The sequence below is a fragment of the Leguminivora glycinivorella genome, chromosome 27, assembly GCF_023078275.1.
Source record: "Leguminivora glycinivorella isolate SPB_JAAS2020 chromosome 27, LegGlyc_1.1, whole genome shotgun sequence".
Classification (NCBI taxonomy): domain Eukaryota; kingdom Metazoa; phylum Arthropoda; class Insecta; order Lepidoptera; family Tortricidae; genus Leguminivora; species Leguminivora glycinivorella.
The window spans coordinates 6,028,981-6,043,919 of record NC_062997.1 but is presented as its reverse complement, the minus strand read 5'-3'; the positions used below and the strand labels follow the sequence as shown (position 1 = coordinate 6,043,919).

Here is a 14,939-nt window from a genome sequence, read left to right as displayed (position 1 = left end):
TCAAATTGATAAAAGTAGGTGAATCTAGTAATAAAGTTGATTTACCCTGTGGAACTACTGGAAGCAGTGATGAAAGCATTTTTTGCGTTGTAGTTTTCCTCGCTGTATTGAGGGGAAAAGTTTGGTGTTACACTCGGGTGCAAATGTATTTTACTCCTCGTGTGTTAAAAAACTCGCAAGTTCAGGACTATTCTCGAACCACTCGCTTCGCTCGTGGTTCAACTATAGACTCCTTTCACTTGCTCGTTTTTCAATTCCACACTATCGGCGTTAAAATACAACTTTGCTCCCTTGTATAACAAATAACTATTAAAGCTCGAAAGTTTATCGTCAATGTAATGAATTTCGCGGCTTTTTTAGTGCCAAAATTTGCTTGCTTCTCCATTTTTGAAACTCTTCACTCAGATCACTTAAAAATGAGTTATTATTACAGGAAAACAGTTAAAGTTCTGCTGTAAAGCTTTCCACTCTTGAAAAACGTTCCTCTTGCCAGTCGGCATGGAGGCTTCGGAGGCTTTCGAACACTGAACTGAACTGAAGTACACTTTTAAAGGATAATAGCAAGTTACAAACAAGTTACAAAGGACTTAACGGTTTGGGTTCCATCGATGATTGTTGTCATGACACGGGCTAGAAAATGTTTTTTTTTAATACTACGTCGGTGGCAAACAAGCGTACGGCCCGCCTGATGGAAAGCGGTCACCGTAACCTATGGACGAGTGCAACTCAAAGAGTGTCAGCGCGTTGCCACCCCATTAGAAACTTGTACATTCTCTTTTGCTGTGTTAAATACGACACAAAATAAATGTTTCTTTTTGACCCAGTGGTTGACTGGTAGAGAATGCCTTAAGGCATTATGTCCACCATTTGTACTTATTTTTTATGTGCAATAAAGAATAAATAAATAAAAAATAAATACACAGTAAAAAGGAGTGTACAAGTTCCAAGGACGGTTCGGGTTGCCGACGAAAAGGACAATAGACGGAATAAGTCAGTTCCGTAAGTACTCCCGTCATCAGCACACCGCACCCTCGCTGAGCTTTGGCAGCCTTACTCACCGGCAGGAACACAACACTATGAGTAGGGTCTAGTGCTATTGTGTATATTCGTTACACTTATATTGACCGGGATATATACCGTGATTACCTTTTAAATATCGGTAGCTCGACGAAAATCAAAAAGGTAATCACGGTCTATATCCCGGTCAATATAAGTCTAATGAAATTAACCGTGAATCATTCAAAACTCTTATATGGCTATTCGTTGGATTCAAAATACCTATTATGATACATGTGCGGGAAAGAGTAAGTTCTGACAGAGTGTCGTATTTTTAACCCCCGACGCAAAAACGACGGGGTGGTTTAAGTTTGATGTGTCTGTCTGTCTGTGTGTGTGTCTGTCTGACAACGGGGTGTTATAAGTTTGACGTGTCTGTCTGTCGACGGGGTGTTATAAGTTTGACGTATATTAATTATTAATTTATTAATTTTTAAGTTAAGTTCCTGCATGACATTTATAATATTATCCATTTGCTCTCGTGCCTCTTGTCTTTTTTGACATTTTTGACATTTGTATGCCAACCGGCAAAACATAGTTTGTTCAGACCATTCATAGACCTAAGACCTAATATGTATGTCGCAGTAAGATAGATAAAACCGTTATATAGTTATAACCCTAGGAATATAATTATACGTCGTAACATAGTTAAACGAAAGCGATTAATTGCTATCTTACTAGGAATATAACTATAATACGTTACTAGTTTAGTCATATAGTCATATGACTGGATTCAGTCTAGTGAAATGATTGTAGGTAGGAGTGCGACGGTGCGGCAGAGGTATAGTTATAACCCTAGGGATATAATTATATGCCGTAACATAGCTAAACAAAAGCGATTCATAACCATCTTACTAGGAATATAATTATAATACGGTAGGTACTAGTTTAGTTATATAATTATATCACTGGATTAAACTTAATCTAGGGATATAATTATAATACGTCTCTAAGTGGGATTTATAGTTCTATACCAAAAAAAATCAAAAGGAACCCTTATGTCGCGACTCTGTCCATCCGTCTGTGTGTTTAGAGAGAATAAGCACATTGAATTGGAAATAATTAACAAATTCTTGCCCTAAACAATTCTTCACTGTGGTTTGTTTGTTTAACGCATATAATTATATCCCTAGGGTTATAACTATACCTCCGCCGCACCGCCACACTCCTGTCTACAATCATTTCACTAAACTGAATCCAGTCATATAATTATTTGACTAAACTAGTAACGTATTATAGTTATATTCCTAGTAAGATAGCAATTAATCGCTTTCGTTTAACTATGTTACGACATATAATTATATCCCTAGGGTTATAAGTATATAACGGCTTTATCTATCTTACTGCGACATGTACCTATGTTTTACAAATAAAGCATTCTGATTCTGATTCTGATTCTGACGTGTCTATCTATGTGTGTGTGTGTGTCTGTCTGTGGTATCATAGCTCCCGAATGGAAAAATCAATTTAGAATTAGTTTTTTTGTTTAAAAGCTGAATTAAGTAGTCGGGAGTGTTCTTAGCCATGTTTCATGAAAATCGATCAATGTCGGGGGTTTTTTCAAAATTTTAATTTTGTGGTTAGGTTATTATACATGTTTAAACGGAACCCTAAAAACACGACGTGGGGGAACATGAAAAGTTAGTTTTATTGTCAATTTCCCATACAATCGAAAATTGATAATTCTTCATGACATGCATGTTTTATGTTTTCAGGCACGAATAAACTAATCATTGCTTTTTATAGGTAGGGCAGGGTTCGATTCCCGATCGGGCAAACTCGGAAACGTTCGGCTCTCATTGCTACGTAGCATATATTTGGGTTGGTACAACATGACGTCCTTTTGTGTGAACTGGGTACTACAGATTTAAATATAATTACGTGATTTTTGACAATTGTTAGTTTTTTAATCCCCAATGCAAAAACGACGGGGTGTTATAAGTTTGACGTCTCTGTCTGTCTGTTCGTCTGTCTGTCTGTCTGTCTGTTTGTCTGAAAGCTGAGTTAGTCGGGAGTGTTCTTAGCCATGTTTCATGAAAATCGGCCCACTATGTCGCGGTCGGGGGTTTTTTCAAAATTTTAATTTTGTGGTTAGGTTATTAAGTCATCATCTTCCTTGCGTTATTCCGGCATTTGCCACGGCTCACGGGAGCCTGGGGTCCGCTTTGACAACTAATCCCAACATTTGGAGTTAGTCGGGAGTGTTCTTAGCCATGTTTCATGAAAATCGGTCCACTATGTCGCAGTCGGGGGTTTTTTCAAAATTTTAATTTTGTGGTTAGATTATATTATAATCACATAGTTCCTCACAGATAATGTAAAAAATATATAACAAAAGTTTACCTTCTCAAACTCGGGTATTTCCTCTTTCGGTTTCTTCCCCTTTTTCCCCTTCTTCCCCTTCTTCGTTTCTACTTCCTGTTCCTCCACGACTTTTTTTTCAGTCTCTTCTTCCTCTGTATAAAAAAAAACATTAGTGACTCTCTGAACTGTAGACCTTCGCGACATGCTTAGAGATTACTTAGTTCTTTAAGGCACTGGTCCACCAAAAACGAGTAGCTAGCAGCTAGTAGCTAGTCTGTGGCCAAGAGTAAGCCCATTTATAATTTTTCCCCTCACTAGCTCGGAAACACGTGTTTTGTCCTTTAATACCAGCGGGTAAAAACGCATTTTATCCACTAGTGGGTAAAGTAATTTGACCTTGAATAAAGTCAAAATAACTGTTTTAAAATTGATAAAAGTAGGTGAGTCTAGTAATAAAGATGATTTACCACCTGTGGAACTACTGGAAGCAGTGATAAACGCATTTTTTGCTTTGTAGTTTCCTCGCTATAGTGAGGGGAAAAGTTTTGTGTTACACTCGTGTGCAAATGTATTTTACTTCTCGTGTGTTAAAAAACTCGCAAGTTCAGGATTCTATTCTCGAACCACTAGCTTCGCTCGTGGTTCAACTAATCGGTCCATTATGTCGGGTTTTTTTTAATTAAATTAAAATTTTGTTTCATTATTAGGTTAAATATCTTACCCACGGGAAGACTCTCTTCAGACCATTGGAAAGCGACCTCTTCCTCTTTGACAACTTCCTCTTCAGCCGCCTGTCAACATTCTAGAATCATTATTGTTGCTTTGCAGAAAAAAAACAGTCCGATTCGACGTTCAACACATGTCAAATATTATATCGAGTTACGGTTTGGATATGTCAGTGCAAATTATACGCTTTTATTTATTATTTATTTATTTATTTATTTGAAAACATATTTCAATGACATTACAGATAAATCCAATGCGTCATGAAACTTAAATTAAAAAAAAGCAATAAATAACAACATGAAAAGTAGAGAAAAAAAAACAATAAATAATAATTTGAAGAAACATAAATGGAAAATAGTTATCTTTGGCAAAACTTTAAACCGGAAGTTACTATACTTAATATTCGTTAAGTGAGCATGTTTTTTTTTGCCACTTTTATGAAATGTGATATTTTTGAAAAAAAATATGCTATTTCTACTCAGAATCACTAGCTTTTTCAAACCTAGTAGTTAAAAAAAATGTCCCACACGATTTTTTCTTATTTTGTTACCATTTTCTGTACATGTTGTGTGGGGTAACAAAAGAGGAAAGTAACAAAAATGTATGGAAATTCTGGGACACATTTTGTCTCCCTGTGAGATTGAAAGTACTCGTGATTCTGAGTACAATTGACCTAAAAGTCCCTAAAAAAATCAAAATTAAAAAATGGCAAAAAAAAGAAATGCTCAAGAAGTGTGAATATTAAATCATAGGTAAGTTAATTTTCTTTTCCCTATTTATGGGTTGTATTTAAAACTAGGGAAGTACCCGACATTTTGAGAGGCTGAATAATATCTACAATTATGCTAAATAATAATATAAAAAAAGAAATATTGGGGACACCTTACACAGATCAACTTAGCCCCAAACTAAGCAAAGCTTGTACTATGGGTGCTAAGCGACGATATAAATACTTAAATAGATAAATACATAATTATAATATACATAGAAAACATCCATGACTCAGGAACAAATATAATAATATAATATACACCGTGTTTCACTTAACACTAAAAACCAGAAAACTGTTTGTTCAGAATCGAGAGTAGAATCGATTGAGCTATATCTTGATGGGGGTAATATTTTTTGTTTTAATTTGTATTATTAGTTATTGTTTACGTGCCCATTCTACAAATTTGTAATACAACATTGTGCATATCATATTGTTAGAGGTTGTATACCTTTTTCAGTATTTAAGGGTATTAATACTGGCTGGTTACTTGGACGATTATTTTTTCCGCTACGAGATAGACGTTGTGCGTCAGTTTAATTTTAAAGTTTATCATAAGTCATAACAAATTGAACTCGTACCTAATTACAACCTTGTCATTTTGAATTTTAGGTTTAAATTTGCTTACTGAGTCACCTGTCCAATTTGAAGTTTACTGTGACACAGGTTAAAGTGCTTTACATTGACATAGCTGTCTATTGGTAAACCTTATGTCGTTGCAGTAACGTACACAATTAAACAGTTTGAAGGTTTATGATGGTAGCTATCAATTATTTTATTGAGTGTAGAGTTAAAAGCCGAGTAGAGCTGCACAGAAAATTTAAAACTCAATTTAAAAAAATAATAATCATCAGATTAAAAAATGAACATTCCAGATACGTTTAAAAAAATAAAAATCAGTTGGGGTGTCTGGGCTTTTGAGTGATACCGGAAACACCGTGTATAATGATTGAAATTAAATATATACCTTCTTCTTCTTCTTAGGCTTCTTTTTAACTTCTGAAAAAGTAAGAAAAACTTATTAGAAGAATTTCAAATGTTAATAATGTTATCTTGGATCGTCCCATTGCTTTTATGCCACGTTTTTAAATTCGTCCCGTTTGATTTCGTCACACATTCGTCATTCGTCACATTCATCAATAGGTAATCATTTAAGACGCTACAGGAGCGAAAATGCTAAAATGGAAAGGAGCCCCCCTTTCGATTTGGGAATTTTTGGTATACTTGTTTTATTAACTAGATTTATCGAAAAAAAATGTCCATTCAGAACAACTTAGTTAAAAGATATTGCGAGAAAATCTTTAAAATCGAGGTTCCGCTCTCGACTGTTTCCTCCTTGAAAACGTAATCAATCGTAATGAAATTTGAGGATCTGAATGAACAATGAAATTATCCGTGTCGTGTCGGTTAGTTTTTTGGCTAACTCTTACCAATTTTGAATTGAATTTTGAATACCTTTTTTGCGCCACAACCAATAAGACCATTTTTGGAAAATTTTAATGGGATCTGTAGCGTCTTTAAAAATAAGAATATCAAAAAAATCAAAACGGTTTGACACAGATAAGAATAAAAATAATCAGTGTTGAAAAAATCACTGCTCTATCTTCAAAAACCAGGAAGGAAATAGTCGAGAGCGTTTGTATGGAAAATTTACCCCTCCTGTATCGTCTTAAGTGCAAACAACTAAAACATATCGTCACTACTTTGAAAAAAACTTGTATCTTTTTCTGTCAATGAAAAGAAAAATGTAATAAGGGTCAATTCACAAGAGCTGGCACGAATGGAACGAACGAAACTTTGATTGTGTGAGTGACACCTGTATTGGTATACAGTCGTAACTGTCAAGAGCCACCATTTTATTGGTTAATCTGTCACACACATGCATATTTTCATTCAAACATTCGTTCCATTCATGCCAGCTCTTGTGAATTGACCTGTATGGAATGCATATAGACTTACTGCATTTTAACTTTGAGGAACAGCGTGAGATACGAGATTTTTTCAAAGTAGTGACGATATTATAGTTAATTACAGGTGTGTGGTGCGTTATGTTTTTCCTTCATATTTTCATGGAAACTCAAGAACGTGTCATGTTATTTCAATCAGTCTCAATACTGAAACTGAAATATTTTTCAAGTAGGCATATTACAATGCGCATATGAACGTCAAGTAAAGCTACGCCGGCTCTAACCCTACGCCTCAGCCTCGAGAAGATTTGTCCCCCGACTATGGATCGCGAAAAAAAATTTGGTTGTTCCATAGAAATGAGCGGAGTCTCAAATGTGTGAAACAGCCATTTTTTTGCGATTTCAGCATTCCTATAATAAATCTTGTTAATAATATAAATAAATTTTTCAATACAGATGTCGTTTTTTTTACACACTAGTGCGAGAAGTGGTTCATTATATGCCAGGTCGAAACTTCGGAGGGCCATCTGTACTGAAAAACGTCGTTCGATACACGTGCGAAGAGGAAATTCGTAACTCGTGTCGATTTAAAACACTCCCTTCGGTCGTGTTTTAATCTATCGCCACTCGTTTCGAACTTCCTCTTTTTCGCACTTGTATCGAAATGTACTATTATACCATGCACGAAATTTGAAACATCAGATAGTTATAAGAAAAACATGGACAGAAGTCATTTTTAAATCCAATTTCTATTCAAATCATTTGCGTTCTTGCAATATTAAAATAAGTTTCTATTCTAAAAAAAATCTATTTAATAATTCAGGTAGAAATTTATAAAGTAACTGAGTTGACTGTGACGTAACGTCACTCAATTTGATTTCATATAAATTCCATATTAGCAAGTCGTTCAAATTAGTTTTGACAGTTCTTTAAAAGAAGCTGATTCGACTAGGAGGCAAGTAGCCTATTAAGATCTCAAAAATCACTATGCTAAGTTTGAATGGTCCCTTTTATTTCAACATGTACGTATATGTACATGTATCCAAATAAATACAGGACGAATAACCTATAAATGTATTCGAAAATATGTAAATATAGGTAAAAATTCGTAAACTAAAGTTCAACGCATTGTTCTTTATTATGGCATAAATTAATTCAAGTACCGACCTTTTAAAATCGTAATGATTCGCCTTTTTTACTGTTTTTCGATACGATATGTAAACAGGGCGCGTTGCTATGAACTATTGATTAAATGGAGCTTGGGTTGTACTATTGTCTAGGTCTCTCGCTAGGTTTACACGGGCTTAGAATTTGTCATTAGTATTAGCAAAGAGGATCGAGTATTGAAGAGAGTTACTGTCGAAGGAAAATGTGTAATCAACTAATCACAGTGCATAGACTGCCATCTCTTGACACAGGCTTAAAACTTTTGAACCTCAGTTTTGACAATTTGGCCCATATTCTTAGCTTCATAATTATGTTTTAAAATGTCAAATATTAATCGTGGTCTGAGTTTTTTTAAATTTTTTGTGGTTAGGTTATTTGGCACATGACAGCGTTCATAGGACGCGCGACCTAAGCAAATTATAAATGAAATCACGAAATAATATTAACCGTTGTCAAGTACCGTACTGAAATAGTATTTTTATGCTCCGGAACTGTTATTCGTCATTTACAGAGTTGTGCATAGATCTTTAAAACCCTACATAAAAGTCTATTCCCCAAAACCAGCGTCCGCCGGCTTTCCGCGCATGCGCGCGGTATCGATAACACTGAAAACGCATTGTTTGGCCCTGTCGCAGCCATGGCAACGCATTGTTATAACGATACTGCGCGCGTGCGCGGGAAGGCTTTGGGCATCCTGAGCTGACAGTGCAATCCTCTGCGTCAAAATACAGGAAACGCGCGCAGAATCGTTATAACAATGCGTTGCTATGGTTACAGAGTCAACCAATGCGTTTTCAGTTTTTTCGATACTACGCGCATGCGCGGAAGGCCGGCGGACGCTGGCTTTGGGGAATATACTTTGTAAATGACGAATAACAGTTCAGCAGCAGAAAAAACAATAACTCGTTTTTAAATAATCAAAAAAAGAGCCTTACCAGTTGGTATGGTGAAAATTATCTGACAAAGTATATACCTAGTTACAAACATAAACTCACGCCTGAATTCCCAAAAGGGTTTGGCAGAGTACATGGAATTGCTCAAGTTTGTTCTTTAGCAATTAATATTACAAAGTGTATTAATATGGATGTTTTGAAACATAAATTCTAGATCGATTAATAATTGTTCTAAGAACCGCCTTACATTGTACTATAATAACATTTTATTACTTGTTATTATACTGAATGCCATTTTAATGTACAAATAGTAATTAAAAATAAACTGCACTTATTAAACTTCATTGTAAATCGAATGTATGTAAGGCCTAAATTGTTTGATCCCCTTCTAGCTCATTTCTAACCCACGACGCAAAAACGACGGGGTGTTATAAGTTTGACGTGTCTGTCTGTGTGTGTGTTTGTCTGTGGCATCGTAGCTCCCGAACGGATGAACCGATTTAGATTTAGTTTTTTTTAAAGCTAAGTTAGTCTGGAGTGTTCTTAGCCATGTTTCATGAAAATTGGTCCACTATGTCGGAGGTTTTTTCAATATTTTGATTTTGTGGTTAGGTTAGTTGACCTCTTAAACGCCGGTTGCATACTCTTCTCGAGGCTGAGGCGTAGGGTTAGAGCCGGCGTAGCTTTATTTGACGTTCATATTCGCATTGTAATATGCCTTCTTCGAAAATAAATAAATAAAATAAATAGTGGGGACACTTACACAGATCAACTTAGCCCAAAACTAAGCAAAGCTTGTACTATGGGTGCTAAGCGACGATATACATACTTAAATAGATAAATGCATACTTATATACATAGAAAACATCCATGACTCAGGAACAAATATCAGTGCTCATCACACAAATAAATGCCCTTACCGGGACCGCGGCTCAGCAGGCAGCTTTCATTCAACCCCTTATTTGCCAGGAGTGGCACTGAAGCTTTACTAGTTTCATGTGTTCTGCCTATCCCTTTATGGGATACAGGCGTGATTGTATGTATGTATGTATGTATTTAATACTTGTACCTACCCTCGATTGGAGCTGGTGGTAGGGACTCGAACGAAGCGCTGGTGTAGGAAGTGTCAGTCCATTGTATCTCTTCTGGTTCCGGTTCCAGATCCGTTGCCCCCAGCAGCTGTTCATCTGGGATTTCCGGTTCTGAAACATAAATATTATAATGTTCAATTCAATAGGCTAGTTTCCTATACTTAAAATAAAATATTTTATGCAGTGCACGAAATAAAGCACCACATAATTAGAAGAAAAATATGGATAGTAGTTGTTTTTAAACATAATTTCTATTTATATAATAAATCAAAGAGAAAAATATAAAGTGAATGAATTTACAGTAACGTCACTGCTCAGTATTTCATAGTAATTCCATATTAGCAAATCGATTCGATCGAAGAAGCTGATTTGGTTAGTAGGAAACTAGCCTACTCCATTATTTATTCGTGATAACTAACAGGCTAGTTTCCTACGAGCCAAATCAGCTTCTTTTTATGAACTGTCAAAACGATTTGCTAATATGGAATTACTATGAAATACTGAGGAGTGACGTCACGGTCAATTCATTTTCCCCTCACTAGCTCGGAAATACGTGTTTTGTCCTTTAATATCAGCAGGTAAAAACGCATTTTATCCACTAGTGGGTAAAGTAATTTGACCTTCAATAAAGTCAAATTAACTGCTTGAAAATTGATAAAAGTAGGTGAATCTAGTAATAAAGATGATTTACCACCTGTGGAACTACTGGAAGTAGTGATAAACAAATTTTGTGTTACACTCGTGTGCAAATGTATTTTACTTCTCGTGTGTTAAAAAACTCGCAAGTTCAGGATTCTATTCTCTTTCTCAACTATAGAATCCTTTCACTTGCTCGTTTTTCAATTCCACACTCGGCGTTAAAATACAACTTTGCCCCCTTGTATAACAAATAACTATTTAAAATAACCACTGTCCATATGTGTCTCCTAATTACGGGGCGCTTTATTTCGTGCACTGCACAAAATATTTTATTTTAAGTATTACATATTTACTAGGCTGCGTTTTCAATTAGTGTTCTGAACCAGCGCTGTAGCCGAATGGCATTTCTGCGATGCGAAACGAAAACGAAACGCCACAAAGGTAGTCTGGCTCTGTCGCGGGAATACCAGATCGCGGACACTGGCGATTAAATATATCACTACTTTAAAAAAAATTGTATTTTCGTCTTTCAATGAAAAGAAAATTGTAGTAAATATGTATGGAGTGCATATAGACATACTGCGTTTTAACTTTGAGGAGCAGCGTGAGATACGAAATTTTTTCAAAGTAGTGACGATATATGAAGGAGGCGCGTCCCTAGCACACATTCTAAGCTCGTGTAGGTGAACGCGTATTATACTTGTATGAGTGAGATATGACAGGTCGACTGGTCGTGTTCTTGAGAGGTAGTAACTGTGAGGTAACCGAGAGGGGCTGGGCGACACTATCAGCGGGGAGCGGAAGTGGCCAACTGTACGATAGTACTCTTTATTATACTGTGTCGAGCGATAGAGATAAATAGCTACGAAAGAGATATAATCAGCGTGGTTCCCCTTGTTTTGGCATAATTTTACAATCGAGAATTCTTTTTGGCATAATCTATATTGGCATAATTCACCTTTCGCATAATCTGTTATGGCATAGTATAGTTACGCATAATTTGTCTAGGCATATTTTTGTTTGTCCGAATATATTTCATGCATAAAGGTTATTCGCCGAATGGTTTTTATGCATAAATTATTCCTGCATAACATGGTTTAGTGGAAATTTACTACGCAGAATTTTTATCATAGGTAATACTACTATATTAATGTTGCAGTTCTAACCTAACCTAACCGAAATTCTTGACAAAATGTTTTATTTGTTGAGGTCGCAGTTCTAACCTAACCAAACCGACTCTCTTAACAGCATTTAGTATGGGTGGATATTCTGATTTTAAGAAATATGCCAAATACAACTATGCGAATTAATTTTATTCATAAAAACAATCGGCGTAAACAGAATTATGCGAACTTATTTTCGGACAATGTGTTATTCGTATTATTTTAGATTATGACAAATAAGTTTTCTGCCAAATTAACATTCGGCGAAAATCGATTATGCGAAGTCTGTTATGCGAAAATCGTTTCGGACAATTAAAGTTATGCCAAATAGAGGGAACCCAATCAGCGTTGGTGCATTTGGCTATGCACACCGCCACACATAAAGCGTTTTGATAGCGAAGCGTTAGCGGAGCGCAATGACAGCGGTGCGCCGGAAGAACGCTGGCGTTCCGCTGGCAATCCACGCGCATTCCACTCGCAATCCGCGCTCGTTAGTTCCCGCCGGTGTCCGCTGAGCGCAACGCCAGCATTCGTCCGGCGCACCGCTGACGCTCTGCTAACGCTCCGCTTACGCTCTCAAAAGGCGCATGTGTGGCCGAGCTTTAAGTGAAAACGCAGTTTTAGGAAATCATTTAAATTCATTTTGACAGTTCAAAGGAAGCTGATTAGAATAGAAGGAAAGTAGGTAGCGTAATGTTATGTAATCCTGGTTAAAAGTTAAAATAGAAAAGAACTTAGTCGTATGTTATGCAATACTTAAATGAGGCAAATATTATTTTGCCCTCTAGCATAGAGGAATAAGTAAAGGATGAGTTGTAATTCCATACATCAGTAAATGGGGGTTATTTGTATAGGCCTTAGCCAGCGTTACCACTTAAGCGTCGCGTGTCTCGGGGACGCGCCCCAGGCGGCGTGGCGGCGGCGTGGCGGCGGCGTGGCGCGCGGCGTGGCGGCGCGTCTTACGTCCTTCCTATACAAAATGTACTGAGGAGACGTTTTTAGGGTTCCGTAGTCAACTAGGAACCCTTATAGTTTCGCCATGTCTGTCTGTCTGTCCGTCCGTCCGTCCGTCCGTCCGTCCGTCCGTCCGTCCGTCCGTCCGTCCGTCCGTCCGTCCGTCCGTCCGCGGATAATCTCAGTAACCGTTAGCACTAGAAAGCTGAAATTTGTTACCAATATGTATATCAATTACTTACGCCAACAAAGTGCAAAAATAAAAAGTGGAAAAAATGTTTCATTAGGGCACCCCCCCTACATGTAAAGTGGGGGCTGATATTTTTTTTCATTCCAACCCCAACGTGTGATATATCGTTGGATAGGTATTAAAAAATGAATAAGGGTTTACTAAGATCGTTTTTTGATAATATTAATATTTTTGGAAATAATCGGTCCTAAAGGAAAAAAAAGTGCGTCCCCCCCCTCTAACTTTTGAACCATATGTTTAAAAAATATGAAAAAAATCACAAAAGTAGAACTTTATAAATACTTTCTAGGAAAATTGTTTTGAACTTAATAGGTTCAGTAGTTTTTGAGAAAAATACGGAAAACTACGGAACCCTACACTGAGCGTGGCCCGACACGCTCTTGTTTGAATTACATTCAGGTGGCGTGGCGCGGACGTCCGTTGCGCGCCCCGAGACACGCGTCTCTTAGATGTGGCCGGTCCCTTAGAGGATCGAGTATTATAGAGAGTTACTGTCGAAGTAAAATGTGTAATCACAGTGCATAGACTGCCATCTCTTGACACAGGCTTAAAACGTTTGAACCTCAGTTTTGCCAATTTGGCCCATATTCTTAAAATGTCAAATATTAATAGCGTACCCCAAAGGTGCAATGCTATCTTAGCCACCGTACCTTTTTATGTATGGTTCCTACTGAGGTACGTTTTTTTCTAGACTTTATCTGTATATATACATATAGGGTTATATATATTATGTCTTTGGTATAGGCATAGTTAAGTGACATCTAGAGACAATCACGCGACAACTAGCGTAAATTATCAGGGTGCGTAGCCGAATGGCACAAACGCTCACGAAACGAAACGCTAGTAGATATCTATCCCTATCGCTCTTGCGTATTGGTGCGACAGAGCCGGACTACGTTTCGTTTTCGTTTGGCGTCGGAGAAATGCCATTCGGCTACGGGGCCAGTACTGCTACTTGTCAATAGATGTCGCGACGAACGAAAAGTCTAATGCTCACCAATTTTAAGCTAATAATACAAGAGTATTAAGCAGTATTCTGATTTCAATTCCTTCTGCTTGTAATATAAGTTGTAAACTGTTCTAATATTACATTTTTGGCAGACGAGACACCGTTGCCACCTAGTATGGAGTGGTACTGATAATGCACGCTATTTGACGCGTGATTGTCGCTAGATGTCACTTAACTATGCCTATACAAATAACCCGCATTTACTGATGTATAGAGTTACAACTTCCCTTACTTGTTCCTTTATGCCCTCTAGTGACAAAATGTAGTATTTCCGAAACTAGCTCTTCGTGTGAAACTTACCTGGCTCGGGTTCTTCCTGAAAAAAAAAATGGAAACATTAGAATTAGCGAGTATTAGCGAATTAGCGAGCGCTAACTTGTTTTTCTAACTTTCATGACATATAAATGCAATACAGGTCTCCCGCGGTACAGGCCTAGCCTAGTGCGGGGACCCCTGGAAACTTGTGTTAACAATTAGGATATGCACAAATGGATGTAAATTTTACCTATCTTTTGTAACAAATGACTTTGTGTTTATGTGCAACAATAAACGATTTTTACTTTTTTTTTTTTAGCGAGTGACTCAGAATATGCAATCTTGAGCGTTACGAAGGTTTCAAGGCACGAAGGTTAAACAAATTTTGCCATAGAGTAAAATAAAATAGTAAATAACCTAACCTAAGCACAAAATTAAAATTTTGAAAAAACCCCGACCGCGACATAGAGGACCGATTTTCATAAAAAATGTCTAAGAACACTTTCAAACAAAAAAGACTAAATCGAAATCGGTTCATCCGTTCGGGAGCTACGATGCCACAGACAGACACACACACACAGACAGACAAACAGACAGACACGTCAAACTTATAACACGCCGTCGTTATTGCGTCGGGGGCTTAAAGAAAACACGTATAAAACTAAATCAAATTCAAATTTTTTTTACATTTATGATTCAAAATCATAATTTAATCGTCAATTCTACCAGCTTTGGGTATCAGGTTAAAAATTGTAT

The 14,939-nt window shown here is 36.9% G+C and overlaps 1 protein-coding gene across 1 annotated transcript in view; it reads right to left on the bottom strand.

The window, feature by feature from the left end:
- LOC125240216 (dynein axonemal intermediate chain 7-like) overlaps positions 1–14,939 on the bottom strand; it is a 103,130-nt gene that overhangs the window by 87,830 nt on the left and 361 nt on the right. Inside the window, exons 2-6 of the mRNA XM_048148040.1 lie at positions 14,229–14,244; positions 9,896–10,024; positions 5,823–5,854; positions 4,082–4,151; positions 3,400–3,512 (exon numbers count right to left, since the gene is read on the bottom strand). Coding sequence (XP_048003997.1) covers positions 3,400–3,512; positions 4,082–4,151; positions 5,823–5,854; positions 9,896–10,024; positions 14,229–14,244 — 360 coding nt within the window. The remainder of the gene's footprint in view (positions 1–3,399; positions 3,513–4,081; positions 4,152–5,822; positions 5,855–9,895; positions 10,025–14,228; positions 14,245–14,939) is intronic.